This window comes from Amblyraja radiata, chromosome 1, assembly GCF_010909765.2.
Source record: "Amblyraja radiata isolate CabotCenter1 chromosome 1, sAmbRad1.1.pri, whole genome shotgun sequence".
In the NCBI taxonomy this organism is placed as follows: domain Eukaryota; kingdom Metazoa; phylum Chordata; class Chondrichthyes; order Rajiformes; family Rajidae; genus Amblyraja; species Amblyraja radiata.
In genome coordinates, this window is record NC_045956.1 from 62090525 (window position 1) to 62106565 (window position 16041).

General features: G+C 49.5%; 1 protein-coding gene across 1 annotated transcript in view; it reads right to left on the reverse strand.

Moving 5' to 3' along the window:
• Positions 1 to 15043, reverse strand: part of c1h4orf54 (chromosome 1 C4orf54 homolog) — a 43351-nt gene extending 28308 nt beyond the window's left edge. Inside the window, exons 1-2 of the mRNA XM_033022828.1 lie at positions 14872 to 15043; positions 9083 to 13311 (exon numbers count right to left, since the gene is read on the reverse strand). Coding sequence (XP_032878719.1) covers positions 9104 to 13207 — 4104 coding nt within the window. The 5' untranslated portion in view covers positions 13208 to 13311; positions 14872 to 15043 and the 3' untranslated portion in view covers positions 9083 to 9103. The remainder of the gene's footprint in view (positions 1 to 9082; positions 13312 to 14871) is intronic.
• Between the last annotated feature and the right edge of the window lie 998 nt (positions 15044 to 16041).

A 16041-nucleotide genomic window follows, 5' to 3' on the forward strand; every position in this document is an offset into this window, starting at 1 on the left:
AACTTTATGGACTTTATCTTGCATTAAATGTTATTCCCTTTATCATGTCACTGTACATGGCTCGATTGTAATCATGTACTGTCTTTCCGCTGGCTGGTTGGCACACAACAAAAACTTTTCACTTAGTACAATAAACTAAACAAAATGAAACAAACAGGCGACTGTGGCAGGGCACGAATACCATCATAGGTTATAAGTCGAAATTGGGGGTAATTGCTAGCAACCAGGCACGGAAATCGCTATCAAAACATGCGGGGGACACAATTTCTTGGCGGCCGTGCGCACGCATACGTACACACACGCGCATGTGAGGCTTCGGCCGTGAACCCTGTGGACGGTAACATCGGGAGCTGACCTGGTTGGTGACCGACTCCGAACTCCAGCAACAGCAGCTTCGTCCACCCGAAATCGTGGGGCTTGAATCGGCCCGTTCACAGGGTCTTTCATCGGACGGCGGGGGCTTCAACATCGGGAGCCTCGATGCAGCAGTTTGATTTTAAGCCGCGCCAGGCACTGAAAGGCCCCGCAAGAGGGCCGATTCAGCCCTTAGAAATCATCTGATAAAGTCCGGATTACAAAACATGGGGGGGGAGGGGGGATTATCTCCCACCTCTCAAAGCATGGGGGGGGAAGTGCCCCCCTGTCCCCCCCCCAGGATATCTGCCCATGCTAGCAACAATGCATCTCTACTGGATGAACTCAATGCCCTTTATGCCTGCTTGAACAGGCAAAGTGCTACATTGGCATGTCCCCCTCCCCCATCGGCTCTGTTCTATACATCTTGGTGGCTGAAGTTGTGCACCAATAAAATGGCCACTATCTTCACTGACATCTTCAACCGCTCACTTTAACAGTCTACTGTTCCCATCTACTTCAAGAAAACTTCCATTATTCCAATCTCTAGGAAAATTAAAGTGACCTGTCTGAATAACTACCATCCAATAGCTCTAACAACCAGCACAACTAAATGCTTTCAAAGACGGGTAATGGCCCACATTTCTGGACAATCTAGACCACAGCAATTTGCACACAAGAAGAACAGGTCTACGTAAGGCGCCATCTCACCTGCACAACATTCGGCTCTGGATCAGCTTGACTATAAGAATGCTAAGGTCAAGATGCTATCCAGTGACTACTTCAATATTGTATCTCATCCCTAAACTTCTGGACCGTGAAATTGAAGCTTCCATCTGCAACTGGCTTCTAGACTTCTTGAACGGCTTCTCAGTCGGTTAGATTTGGTCATATCATCTCCTCCACCCCAACGTTCAACAGTGGTGCCCCTGAGAGTTAAGTGCTGATTCCCTTACTCTGCTCCTTCTGCACCCATGACTGTGTAGCATAGTACAACAACAACTCAACCTTTAAGTTCACCAATGATACCGCTCATGTGGACTGGATGAGCCGCAATGATGATGAAGCATTATTTTCCTGTAAATGTTATGGTGTTCCCTTTGTGAAGGCAATAATAATAGTTTAATTTATATGTTTAAGTGCCTTTTAAAAAATGGATAGCAATATGAAGAAAATATTTCTTCGGAGGGGCAGATTGGAGGGGAAAAGCATTTAAAATTAGAGACATCTCTTTGAATTATGTCAGGAATCCCTCGATGGCCGGTATAGACTTGATGGGCCGAAGTACCTGTTTCCATGCTGCATCTCTAAACACGACCGTGGTTTAATGTCTCGGCCATAATGGTTGCACCTGTGGCAGTGTCACACTCTCTCAGTGCAAGAACATCAGCCTAGAGTGATATACCCATCCTGGAGCAGCACCTTCACAAAGTGGTCACAGTGGCCATGAAGGACGGTCGCACCACAAGGCACAAGGACTTTCCGGCTGTGCGGCAGGCCTGGCTCACCCGTCGCGGAACCGGGAAACCGGGACGAGAGAAGACTGAAGAGGGAAGCCGCCGAGCCCGGCCCCTGCTCGCTCCCGAGAACTGGAGAGGTGGGTGGAGAGAGTTGGCGATGGCGGCAGACACAAGAACAAAGGGCCGGTAAGAAGAACTGGGGTTTTACCTTCCGTGCCATCAAGGTTGGCTGTGGGAGGTGCCCCCGAGGCAAAAAGGCTTAATAGTGGCCAGGCGAGGAGAGGGACGATGGTTCATTGGACGATTGGATGGAGGCGAAGGCTGCAACATGCCTTTATGGCCATCTGTAGCTGGGACTTTGAAAATGGGGCCAAAACCTGGTAACTCTTGTATATGGTCTCAATGGGCCATTTCTATACACTTTGTAATTAATCAGGGATTGTGCTTCTGTATACTAATAATTCACTGAACTATATGCAAAAAATAAAAATTGACTAATCCTTGGAATATGTGACAATAAAGAACCATTGGCCTCTCCTGTGTCAGCCCCAGATGCAGGCCTTAGACAATGTCACCCCAAAACACAAGGTCCGTTATTACATATATGTTGACACTCTAGATCCCTTCCGTTGTCTCTAAAATCTCAAACCATTAGTCTAACATGTGAAGAAAAAAATGTTCCACTTACATATTGGGGACACTAAATTCATTGTTCATGGCATTGGTTGCAAATGTTGTTCCTCAGCTACGAGCTCTATTCCTCTCCCTGACAATAAAAAAACTAAGAGGAGAATTCACAACCTTCAGTATTGGACCCTGGATTAACAACAAATCAGCAGGATACCTTATTAATACCTCAGTAAGGTTGCCTGGCGTCTAATGGTAAATTTATTTGATAACACCTCTGTGATTTAGCTGAAGATTTATTTTTGCCACAATAAAGGTACTATTTCATTCAAAGATGGAAAATGACACTTTTTAGCCGTTAAGATTCTACATGTTTAACAACTTTGAACTTGAAGGGTACATGATGGTGCCGGAATCATGGAGACTCTTGTGTACTGCCTCGGTGTGATTTGCTATTCTTATACTTATTTTACTGAACTGCATGCACAAAAAGAATTTGCACTGTACCTCGGAAGATGTGACCATAATTGAACCATTGTAGCCAAAACATTCTGATTCACGAGACTACAGAACAAAACACTCTGCATTTTATACAATGAAAGCGGGAGCTTGGAGCCCATCCCAACAGCCATCCATATCTGCCGACTTGCACGTCGAGTGAGAAGAGTTGTTATCTGTGCTCGACCACAAAATGTATGGCGGTTCCATAGGTTTATTCCTAGACTTGCAAATCTAATGGTAAATCTACATTGGAAACATTCCTGTGATGTACTCTGAAATTTATTTTTCCCACTTTAAAGGGATTATTTCACTTTGAAGTTGTTGAAGCCAAAACATTCTAACTCAGGACACCAGAGAACAAAACACTCTGCATAATGAAGACACCAGAAACTGTCGGTGCTGGTTAATATACAAAAGGACGCAAAGTGCTGGAGTAACTCAGCAGGTCAGGCAGCATATTTGGAGAACATAGATACGTGACATTTCTGGTTGAATTGTCTGAAGAAGGGTCTCGGTCCAAAATGTCACCTACCCATGTTCTCCAGAGATACTGCCTGACCTGCTGAGTTACTCCACAACTTGGTGTCACTCTGCATAATGAAGGCTAGAGCAAGGAGCCCATCCCAACAACCCCCCACATCTGTCTACTTACATATGGCATGGGAAGAATTCTAATTTGTGCTGGATCACAAACCTCATGGTGGTTCCATGAATATTTTTAATATCTAAACTTGCAATTCTCATGGTTAATTTAGCATGAAATAGTCACAGAGTAATACAGCACGGAAACAGGCGCTTCGGCCTAACGTGTCCACACCGGCCAACATATCCCAGCTACACTAGTCCCACCCGCCTGCGTTTGGCCCATATCCTTCCAGACCATGTCTTATCCATGTACCTGTATAACTGTTTCTTAAACGTTGGGATGGTCCCTGCCTCAACTACCTCCTCTGGCAGCTTGCTCCAAACACCCACAACCCTTTGTGTGAAAAAGTTAGCCCTCAGTTTCTTATTCAATCTTTTCCCCTTCACCGTAAACCTATGTCCTCTGGTCTTCAATTCACCTTTTCTGGGCAAGAGACTCTATGCATCTACCCAATCTATTCCTCGATTTTATATACCTCCATAAGATCACCACTCATCCTCACGCACTCCAAGGAATAGAGTCCCAGCCTACTCAACCTCTCCCTTATGCTCAGACACACTAGTCCTGGAAACATCCTCGTAAATCTTTTCTGAACCCATTCCAGTTTGTCAGCATCTTTCCTATAACATAGCTTTTTTGATTGGAGAAAGGCTAACTTTGATGAGATGCGAGATGATTTAAAAGGAGTGGACTGGGACATTTTGTTTTATGGGAAAGATGTAGAAGAGAAATGGTGGACATTTAAAGGGGACATTTTAAGAGTACAGAATCTGTATGTTCCTGTTCGGTTGAAAGGAAACAGTAAAAATTGGAAAGAGCCCTGGTTTTCAAGGGAAATTGGACATCTTGTTCGGAAAAAGAGGGAGATCTACAATAATTATAGGCAGCATGAAGTAAATGAGGTGCTTGTGGAGTATAAGGAATGTAAAAAGAATCTTAAGAAAGAAATTAGAAAAGCTAAAAGAAGATATGAGGTTGCTTTGGCAAGTAAGGTATAAGTAAATCCAAAGGGTTTCTACAGCTATATTAATAGCAAAAGGATAACGAGGGATAAAATCGGTCCATTGGAGAAACAGAGTGGGCAGCTATCTGCAGAGCCAAAAGAGATGGGGGAGATATTGAACAATTTCTTTTCTTCGGTATTCACCAAGGAGAAGGATATTGAATTATGTGAGGTAAGGGAAACTAGTAGAGTAGCTATGGATACTATGAGTTTCAAAGTAAAAGAAGTACTGACACTTTTGAAAAATATAAAAGTGGATAAGTCTCCAGGTCCTTACAGGATATTCCCTAGGACATTGAGGGAAGTTAGTGTAGAAATAGCCGGGGCTATGACAGAAATATTTCAAATGTCATTAGAAACGGGAATAGTCCCCGAGGATTGGCGTACTGCGCATGTTGTTCCATTGTTTAAAAAGGGTTCTAAGAGTAAACCTAGTAATTATAGACCTGTTAGTTTGACTTCAGTGGTGGGCAAATTAATGGAAAAGATACTTAGAGATAATATATATAAGCATCTGGATAAACAGGGTCTGATTAGGAACAGTCAACATGGATTTGTGCCTGGAAGGTCATGTTTGACTAATCTTCTTGAATTTTTTGAAGAGGTTACTAGGGAAATTGACGAGGGTAAAGCAGTGGATGTTGTCTATATGGACTTTAGTAAGGCCTTTGACAAGGTTCCTCATGGAAGGTTGGTTAAGAAGGTTAAACTGCTGGGTATAAATGCAGGAATAGCAAGATGGATTCAGCAGTGGCTGAATGGGAGAAGCCAGAGGGTAATGGTGGATGGCTGTTTGTCGGGTTGGAGGCAGGTGACTAGTGGGGTGCCTCAGGGATCTGTGTTGGGTCCTTTGTTGTTTGTCATGTACATCAATGATCTGGATGAAGGGGTGGTAAATTGGATTAGTAAGTATGCAGATGATACCAAGATAGGGGGTGTTGTGGATAATGAAGAGGATTTCCAAAGTCTACAGAGTGATTTAGGCCATTTGGAAAAATGGGCTGAAAGATGGCAGATGGAGTTTAATGCTGATAAATGTGAGGTGTTACACCTTGGCAGGACAAATCAAAATAGGACGTACATGATAAATGGTAGGGAATTGAAGAATACAGTTGAACAGAGGGATCTGGGAATAACTGTGCATAGTTCCTTGAAGGTGGAATCTCATATAGATAGGGTGGTAAAGAAAGCTTTTGGTATGCTAGCCTTTATAAATCAGAGCATTGAGTATAGAAGCTGGGATGTAATGTTAAAATTGTACAAGGCATTGGTGAGACCAAATCTGGAGTATGGTGTACAATTTTGGTCGCCCAATTATAGGAAGGATGTCAACAAAATAGAGAGAGTACAGAGGAGATTTACTAGAATGTTGCCTGGGTTTCAACAACTAAGTTACAGAGATAGGTTGAATAAGTTAGGTCTTTATTCTCTGGAGCGCAGAAGGTTAAGGGGGGACTTGATAGAGGTCTTTAAAATGATGAGAGGGATAGACAGAGTTGATGTGATCAAGCTTTTCCCTTTGAGAGTAGGGAAGATTCAAACAAGAGGACATGACTTCAGAATTAAGGGACAGAAGTTTAGGGGTAACATGAGGGGGAACTTCTTTACTCAGAGAGTGGTAGCGGTGTGGAATGAGCTTCCAGTGGAAGTGGTGGCGGCAGGTTTGTTGGTATCATTTAAAAATAAATTGGATAGGCATATGGATGAGAAGTGAATGGAGGGTTATGGTATGAGTGCAGGCAGGTGGGACTAAGGGAAAAAAGTTGTTCGGCACGGACTTGTAGGGCCGAGATGGCCTGTTTCCGTGCTGTAATTGTTATATGGTTATATGGTGCTCCTGAACTGAATACAATACTCTAAATGCGGCCTCGCCAACGCCTTATACAACTGCAACATGACCTCCCAACTTCTATACTCAATAATCTGACTGATGAAAACCCATGTGCCAAAAGCCTTTTGACAATCCTTTCTACCTGTGACACCACCTTCAAGAAACCATGCACCTGTACTCCTGGATCACTTTGGTCTACAACACTCCCCAGAACTTTACCATTCACTGTGTAGGTCCTGCCCTTGTTTGACATCCCAAAATGCAACACCTCACATTTCTCTGTATTAAATTCCATCAACCATTCCTCAGCCCACCTCGCCAATTGATCGAACCTGCTGCAATTTATCACAACCATCTTCACTATCTGCAAAACTACCCACTTTTGTATCATCTGTAAATTTACTAATCTTGCCATGTATATTCTCATCCAACTCATTGATATAGATGACAAACATTAAACAGGCCCAGCACCGAACCCAAAGGCACATCACTAGTCACAAGCCTCCAATCCAAGAAGCAACCTTCCATCACCATCTGTTTCCTTCCATGAAGCCAATTTTCTATCTATGCAGGTATCTCTCGTTGGATCCCATGCGATTTAACCTTTCAGAGCAGCCTACCATGCAGAACCTTATCAAATGGTTTGCTGAAATCCATAAATACATCTACAGCTCTGTCCTCATCAACCTTTTTGGTCACGTCTTCAAAAAACTCAATCAGATTTGTGAGACACGACCTCCTACGTACAAAACCATGCTGACTATCCCTAATCCCTACCGGGAGATCAGGTAGGTCCAGGCGGACTGAGGTAAGGTGTTCAGCGAAACTATCGCCCATTCTACGTTTGGTCTCGCCGATGTATAAAAGTTCACATCTTGAACAACAGATACAGTAGATGAGGTTAGAGGAGGTGCAAGTGAACTTCTGCCTAACCTGAAAGGACTGTCGGGGTCCCTGGACAGAGTCAAGGGAGGAGGTATAGGGACAGGTGCTGCATCTCCTGCGGTTGCAGTGGGAAGTACCTGGGGAGTGGGTGGTTTCGGAAGGGATGAGTTAATCGGGGAGTTGCGGACCTACCTACCTGATCATCTTTGCTCAGTCTGCCTGGATCTACCTGATCTCCCGGCTGCCAAACACTTTAATTCCCCATTCCCACACTGACCTTTCTGTCCTAGGCCTCCTCCATTGTCAGAGTGAGGCTAAACACAAATTGGAGGTACAACATCTCATATTTTGCTTGGGCAGCATACAACCCAGTGGTGTGAATATTGATTTCTCTAACTTTAAGTAACCCCTACATTCCCTCTCTCTACATCCCTCCCCCACCCAAGTCGTACCAGCTTCAAAATCGTCTTGTTAAGTCTCATTGTCTGTACTCGTTCTCACGTAGCAAACTGCCAATAGCCTTTTTCCTTTATCATCGTTATTTTTTTGCATATATCTTTCATTCATTTGTTCTATATCTCTCTACATCACCGTCTATATCTCTGGTTTCCCTTTCCCAGACCATCAGTCTGAAGAAGGGTCTTGATCCGAAACATCATGCTGTCTGACCCGCTGAGTTACTTCAGCTTTTTGTGTTTATCTTCGGTTTAAACCAATATTTGTAGTTCCTTCCTACATAGCTGTCCACATCTGTCGATTTACATATGGTAGGAATTCTCATTTGTGCTAAATCATAAAACATGGTGGTTCCATGGGTTTCTTATAGGGAGCTTTCACGGCAGTCGGGTCACGACCCATGACCCGTACTGTTGCTACGCTACTCCAAATGGATTACACGCGATGTACTGCAGGTAGGCACTTACCATTGTTTCCAGCGTAGTGGGCCCGTTAAAACCCGCCGAAAATGTCAATTTTTGCGCTGCAGATAATTATGGAAATCGGGATAAGCGCATGAGACAATTATCCTACTTCAGAATTCCAAAAGTGAGGAGAAATGACGGTAGATAGAAGTGAGAGCTGAAGGGACAACAACAGACAGAGTGCTTAGCTCACTGCATTTCATCAACTAAGGCATTATTTGTGTTTTTTCTTGATTTCTTTGGCAAAGTTTCTTTAAAAAGTTTCAGAAGTGATAATTCCCAATATTTTCAATTCCGATATCTGCATGGCCAATGTTTACCAAGCATTTTAGCTGCTTTTGTCCCTTCAGCTCTGCTTCTCTTTACCTTCATTTCGCTTCACTTTTGGAATTCTAAAGTTGGGTACATGTCTCTCACACTTACCCCGACTTCCAGTTTTTTTCAGCGTAAAAATGCAACATTTTGGCGGTTTTTAGCAGGTAGGAAAGTACGCGTTTCTTGCATTAATAACATATACCGGAAGTGACGGATGTCCTCCAGATAGATTGAGCGGATCCGTGCGTCAAGCCCTATGACCCTGTGACCTTACGTGCAACCCCCTATATCTAAACTTGCAATTCTAATGGTAAACATGCTGAATATAATAACATAATTGATACTGCGGGAGTACATTTTAAAATTTACTCTCGCGGTATAAATTTCGCACAGAATTTTTTTTTCCCCATTTCAAAAATATTATTTAATTTGATGCTTTTTTGAAGCTAAAACACCCTGACCATAGAACAAAACACACTGCACAACGAAAGCTGGAGCAAAGTACCCATCCCTAACGGCTGTCCACATCTGCCTACTTACATGTGGCGTGAGAAAATGTTCTCATCTGTGCTCGACCACAAAGCTCATGGTGGTTCCGTCAAAGGATGGAGGGGCGATTATTCGAGGTCCCTGTTGGGATGTGATGCTGACGATGGGCTTCCCCTCCGACAGCCCCTTGTCCACCCTGCTTGGCGTGGTCTGGCCGACGGTCCCGGTTGGGAAGTAATAGGAACTCTCCAGGTACTGCGGCTCGGGATGTTGTCTGGCAATGATGCTGCCTTTGCCCGAGTCGCTGTATTCCGGGTCCGGAGCGGGCGGCAGTGTTGGTAGCATGGTCGGTGGCGGCATGAATCCCGGGTAGATCATGTAGGTGTGACCGTATGTGCCAGGGTTGAAAGAAATTGGCGACATTGGCACCGGCATGGGGGCCACCGGTTGCTGAGGCATCGGGACGTCAACATACTGTCCGGTCTCGGGGTCGTAGAGCCGTCTTCGGGCGGGCTGAACGGGCGTGTCCACCAGATAATATTGACCGGTGGCGGGGTCCAGTAACATCCTCCGCTGGGTCTGGGGCACCGGGAAAAAAGGCATCGAGGGGCTGTCCACCATCACAGGTGGCACCGGCTGCACCTTGCCCGGGCTGAAGGGATCCGGGGCGGGTGGAGTCAGGCGGATGAGCTGAGCCTGCTGGTGCTGGTAGACGACGGGTGGCGTCGGGTCCCGGGGGGCGGCGGGGGGGAGCTTCTTCACCGGGATGGTCAGGTAATTCTCATGCTCGGATGGCGGAGGAGCGGGGACGGGCGGAGACTTCTGTTGCCACCCTGCCGCCGCCGCCTGCTTCTCGTTGCGCTCCGCCGTCTGGATGCGGAACGGGCGGAGATCGGGCGGTGGTGGAGGCGGCTGCTGAGGAGATCTTCGTCCACCTCCAGCGGCGGGCGTCGTCCTGATGGCGGTGGCCGAGGGTTGCGGGGCGACGGCGAAGAGCGGGGGGGCCGCTCCGCCCGCGCTCGCCCCCGCTGGCGGTTTGTGCGCGGGCCCGGGGACCGCGCGGCGGGAGGCGGGTGGTGGCGGCAGCAGCGTCGGCGCGTGAACGTGCGCGGGCCCGGGAGGCGGGAGTCGGGCGCCGACCCCGGCGCGTGCGCCCTCCCTGGCGGGAACCGCTCGCTCCTCCCCCTCTTCCTGCAGCTGCCGCCCGTCGCCGCCGCCCGGAACCCTGGCGCTGCCGCCGGAGGCCTCCTCGCTGGCGATCAGTGATAGCAGCCGGCTGCCCGCCAGCGGCCCGAGGCCCAAACCCGGACCAGACAGGGCCGCCGCTGCCGTCGTCGTTGTCGTTGCCGTCGTCGTCGCCGCCGCGCTGGCGTCGCTTCTCCTCCGCCACTCGTGGTTGTCGAAGACGTAGAGCTGCTCCATCGTCTTGACCGCCGCCGTCAGCTTCTCCAACGCCAATCGGTTGCCCCGCTGCTCGGCCTCGTTGCCCGGCACTCTGGCCGGGGAGCGGCCCGACGCCCGCTGCGCCAAGCCCGAGGCCCGCTCCTCCTCCGACCCAGGCCCCGGCCTCGCCTCCTTGCGACTCACCGCCTGGCACTTGATGACGATGGGCTGCACCGAGCCTCCTCCTGCACCCTTGCCGCCGCCGCCCGGCCCCACCGTCGTCAGCACATGGTAAGAGCTCTTGACCAGTTTCCTCACGTCCCTCACCTGGTGGATGGGCGCCTGCAGCCGCTGCAGATTGTCGCGGACATCGCGCACGGCGAAGGGGGGAGCCCGGGCCCGACCGCCCGCTTCCTCGCCCGCTCCAGTCCAGGACCTGGCACCGGCATCGCCCGCCGCTTCTCTACCCGGGCCGCCGCCGCCTATTATATCAGGAGTCAACAGCTTCGCGATGCTGAACGGGCTGGGCAGGCCGCCCTGCAGCCGGATTTGTATCTCAGGAGAGCTGGACGTCGCCGGGACTCCTGGTTTAGAAGCTGCCCGGTTACCCTGTGTAGTTGCCGTCCGGTCGCTCGGCTTGGAAGACGCCCTGTCTCCTTCTTCCTTCTCCTCCTGGGCGTTCTTCTTCTTTCCAGGCGCCTTCTGGATGCCGGGCACGAAGAGCTGAGACATCTTGGTCTCTTTGCAAAGCGGGTGCCCGCCGATCTCGGCCCGGACCCGCTGCGCCCGTTTGCTGCCCGTTTGCGGAGGCTCGTTGTCCTTCCAGGAGCGGAAGGCACTGCGCTGACTGCGGGGCAAGGTGCCCTTGCACCCGTCGCAGGGCGGCTCTCCCGATGCTGCCGACCGGGCGCTGCTGCTCACCGGGAGGGTCTGGCAGGGCACGGCTTCCCCGGGGAGGGGGCAAGTTTCCGGGCTTCCGCCGGAAAGCCTGTTGCAATTCGGTTCCAGTACATCACGCCCCTTGGGCGAGTCGGTGGCGGCGGCGGGTGGGCTGGTGGGGGCGGCAGCGAAGGTGGTGTCGCTGATCTCCCCACGCTCCATCTTCAACTCCTGCTCGAACTGCATTTTCTTCCAGATGACATTTTGCAAAAGATTGGAGGCGAATTTGGATTTCTTCTGCACGCCATCCATGGCCTCAGCCGTCCTGCCGATCTCTCTGCTGTTTTCCCCTCCCTCCTCCCTTGGCTCCGTAACCTCATCGGCGCAACGCGATCCGACCGCACCTCGGGCCAACTGCGCTCGCCTTTCGCCCTCTCGCCTGGCCGAGATCTGTTCCCTGATATCGTATCTGAAGTTTAAGGTCTCAGTTAAAGTTATAACTCTGGATCCACTCTGTTCAAATTTCCCAGACAGATGGAGTTGCCTTTTGGCCGTTTGCTTATCCACCGGGAGTTCTTGCCTCTTTTGTGTGGATTCCGCGCCTTGCCCAGCGCCAGATTTTCCACTTTTGGTTGGAAATCCGACCTGTCCTCTCCCGCCCGTGGTATTGCGGCACTTGAGGTCGATGTAAGTGGCGCAGCGGTTCAGCGCAACAGTCTCATCCGCCGACAGGTCGGTTGAGGTCCTGCAACCAACGCTGAAAGTGTCCAAATATTCATCACCGGCGCAAGCCAGGCTGCGGAAAGTGCGAGCGGTCAAAGAGCGCACTTCCTTATCAGCGTCGTCCAACTCGCTGACAGCGCTGGAAGTTCCGCTGGAATTTCCGAAAGCTTTCCAATTGCATTTAGCCACAGCGCTGGGGGGGATATTGCGGCGAGAATTCGCATCCTTGCAAACGTCTCCCGCCGACTGGAGTTTGGTCAAATCTTCCTGGTTCCCCGACCCCTGGGAATTGGCGGTGGGCGGGTTTCGCGCTTCTTGGGCGCCGCTTCCTTCGCTCACGGCCCGAATGGACAATTGAAGCTGGCCGCCAGAATTTCCGTTCTCAGCTAAGTTCTCCAGCGGATTGATGGTAGTGCAGACAGCCTGCGGCGGATCTCCGGCGTAACTTATGCCCAGAGGAGTCCGGGAATTTCCCTCGGATGCATCGCTCTCCAAAGAGCTGCTATCCCTGCAGGAATAACAGGCGCTGCTCTCCTCGGCTTCCCAGCCGGCGTCCAATTCGCTTTCGCCATCGTTATCCAATTCGAAGAGTTGGATCTCGTGGGTGGTGATATAATGCGCTTCGTCCCCTCCGCACGGCGAGCGATCCCACAACAACACGCTGGAGGTGGAGCTCCCTACTCGCTCCGAGCTCAACGCCGGCTCCTCACGCCCCACTTGCGCTCGCAGGCTCGGGCGCAAATCACCGGCATTGTCGTTACTGGGCGGCGATTCCGCACACTCGCCGAAGCTCTCGTAAACATCCGAGTAACCAGCGGCCGTGTCGTAACCCGAATGGTCGCTCTCGTCAGCCTGAGTTTCCGCAGCGACGGCGCAGTTGCGGCGAGAGGTGGCCGGGCTTTGCTCCTTCTTCACCATGCCGCCCGCTTCACTCTTTGCCCCGGGGATTAAGCCCTCTCCGCCGTTTCGCAAACACTCCGACCACTTCCCCGCTCGTTCGGCGCTCTGAGACCCTCGCTGTAACTTGGGTTGGCTGCCACCGTTTGTACTCAGACGGTCAGAATCCGGGCTGACCCGGGCGGGCGGCAGATCATCCGGTGTCCTGGGCAAATTCTCGGCTGTGCCAGCAGGGATCGAGTCATTCCCAGCGGCGCTCCGAGCCGCCGCCAGCGACAAGTGAAGGCGGAGCATGAGGCAGTCGCGGGCTGCACGGTTCCAACAGTCGGGTCACAGCCCAGACATTTGGTCAAATGTGTCCACACCCCGAGCCGACATCCCAGCCAGCGCACCACTCCCTGCGGGCCGTGGAATGAGAATGTAAGAATAGGGATGCACCCCTTGTCACAAACAACTCGCCCCCACCAGATATTTTATGTTAAAGTCGTACATGTATTGTTTAGAAGAACTTAAAAAAAAATCTCAACCGTACATTAAAAAAACAACAATTTGGGGGAGTCGGGATACAGAAAGCTTTGCGATTTCGAACCAGTCAGAGGGGAGGGAGGTAGGGGTGGTCCGGGGTGAGGGGGGTGGTCCCGATTCGAATCGCCGCCGATCTATTCCCATCTCCTGCTCCTCGATCAGATGAACCCTCCAGCATTCACCCCTCCATACCCCATTCCCCATCCCCACCTTATTCTAGTTCCCTCCCCACCCCACCCCATCCCCATCTTTTCTGTACCCTTTCCAGCTTGCCAACATATTTCCTGTAGCGGTGCCCAGAACTGAACACAATATAGCTTATTGCTCCGGGCCGTGTAGGAACGCGGTGGTTTGGTGTCTGTTGGGGTGGGGAGCGACAGAGAGGGGGAAAGGAGGGGGGGGGGGGGGGGGGCAGGCGGTTGGAATTCGGAGCAAAATACAAAGTACTTGAGGAACACGGGGTCAGGCAGCATCTGTGGTGGGAATGGACAGGTGACGTTTTTGGGTCGGGACCCTTCTTCAGACCAAATATAATCTGGCCCTCTAATGGTGTAAGAGAGAGGAAGCTGTAAAGCTTCAATATCCCTCTGACTATATTCTGTAGAAGAGGACTATAACCTGAGCCCAAATATCACATTTCCATTCCTTCCACACCTGACCCGATGAATTCTCCAGCATTTTGTGTTTTGCTCATTTGGCGGAAGATGGCCCGAATGGCCGTCTCTCCTGTGATCCCGCTCCGTAAACATTATCGCACAAATTCGGTACAGTTGCGTCTTTGGTTCAAAATGGGACACACATAGTTGGTGTCTGATTGTAATGTGAGGCGGATTTTCGACTCATCCCCTTGGCGTTCTTCGTAACTCCTTTCCATGCCGACTGAATCTTTCGCTGACGCTCTGCACCGAACAGATTCCAGATGCTGGAATCTTGATCAAAACACAAAGTGCTGGAGGAACTCTGCGGGTCAGGCAACATCTGTGGAGAAAATGGACAGTCGGGGCCCTTCCGACTGATGAGGTAATAGAACAGGCCCTTCGGCCCACAATGTCTATGCAGAACATGATGCCAAGACCATCACATATCTACCTGCACATAACCGACCAGCCTCCATTCCTTGCACTTCCACATGTCTATCCAAACGTTCTTGTCGATGCCATCTCAAATGTGTTGATGCGATTTTAATTCAAAGTTTCCAATTGCAATATACAGTAACCTACAATAATCTAAATCCTCCAGTGTATTAATGGAGCAATACAAATGACTAATTTAACCCCGATTAATATTTGATTGTGTGCGGCAAGAGGTGTTTTACCTTCGATTAACAGCAGTAACGGACTGCTATTCGGGATGGACACCAATCGGATACACATGATGCTAATCAGAGATACACACCATAGCAGCATAGCTGATCTAGGGAGAAAAACACTCACAATGCCAAAACTGAGCGCCGTTCGCTTGTGGTTGGGTGTGAATCCATTGACTCCGGCGGATGCGGGTTGAGGTGAGCAGTCAAATAAGCTGCACTTGGAGTTTCGCTTGCTTTTTGTTCGCGGCGCTTCATTGAACAAGCCTCACTGGGTCATAACTATAACTATTCATAGGCTATGCGTCAGTTATGCCGATTGAATAAAGCACTATTTTAAACTGGCCACTACACTCGCTCATTATGAGAATGAGATCGGGAGGGGAGGGGTCGCCGAGGAGGATCGCGGCCAATGAGAAACGGAAGTCATGGATGAAGCCGACTTTTAACATCTGATATCTGCAACTCCGCAACAATACACGGGAAAGCAACCAGGGGAGGAATGACCAGAAAAATGCTCGAGTAACATAGGAGCTGAATTAGGCCATTCTGTCTATTCAATCATGGCTGGTCTATCCCTCTCAACGTCATTCTCCTGCCTTGTACCCGTAACCTTTCACGCCCTTCCTAATCAAGAACCTATCAATCTATGCCTTAAAATACCCAAAGTCTCAGCCTCCTCAGCCATCTGTGATGACGAATTCCGCAGATTCACCAGTCTTTGGTTAAATAAATTCCTCCTCACTCCATTTTGAAGGTACATCCTTGTATTCTGAGGCTGTGCCCTCTGGTCCTTGACTCTCCCACTACTAGAAACATTATCTCCACATCTAATCTGTCCAGGTCTTCATTATTCACTTGGTTTCAATGAGACCCCCCACCGCCCCCTCATTCTCTGAACTCCAGTGAGTACAGACCCAGAGTCTTCAAAAGCTTCTCATACATTAGTAACTCAGGCATATCTGGAGAACATGGAGGCGGCATTTAGAGTTAGGATCCTTCTTCAGATAACTAGGTTTAGCTTTAAAATTGGCAGCCTTGTTTGTGTTCCCACCTTGTCCGAGGACACCCCAAAGCACTATAGAACCAATTAAGTTTAGAGATAGAGCATGAAAACAGGCCCTTCGACCCATCGAATCCACGCCGACCATTGATCAGCCATTCACACTAGTTCAATGTTATCCCACTTTCTCATCCACTCCCTCAACGAGGGAAAAAATCAGTGGCCAATTAACATACAAGCCTGCATGTTGTTGAGATGTGTGGATAAGGAGGCATATGGATTATGTCCAATTGC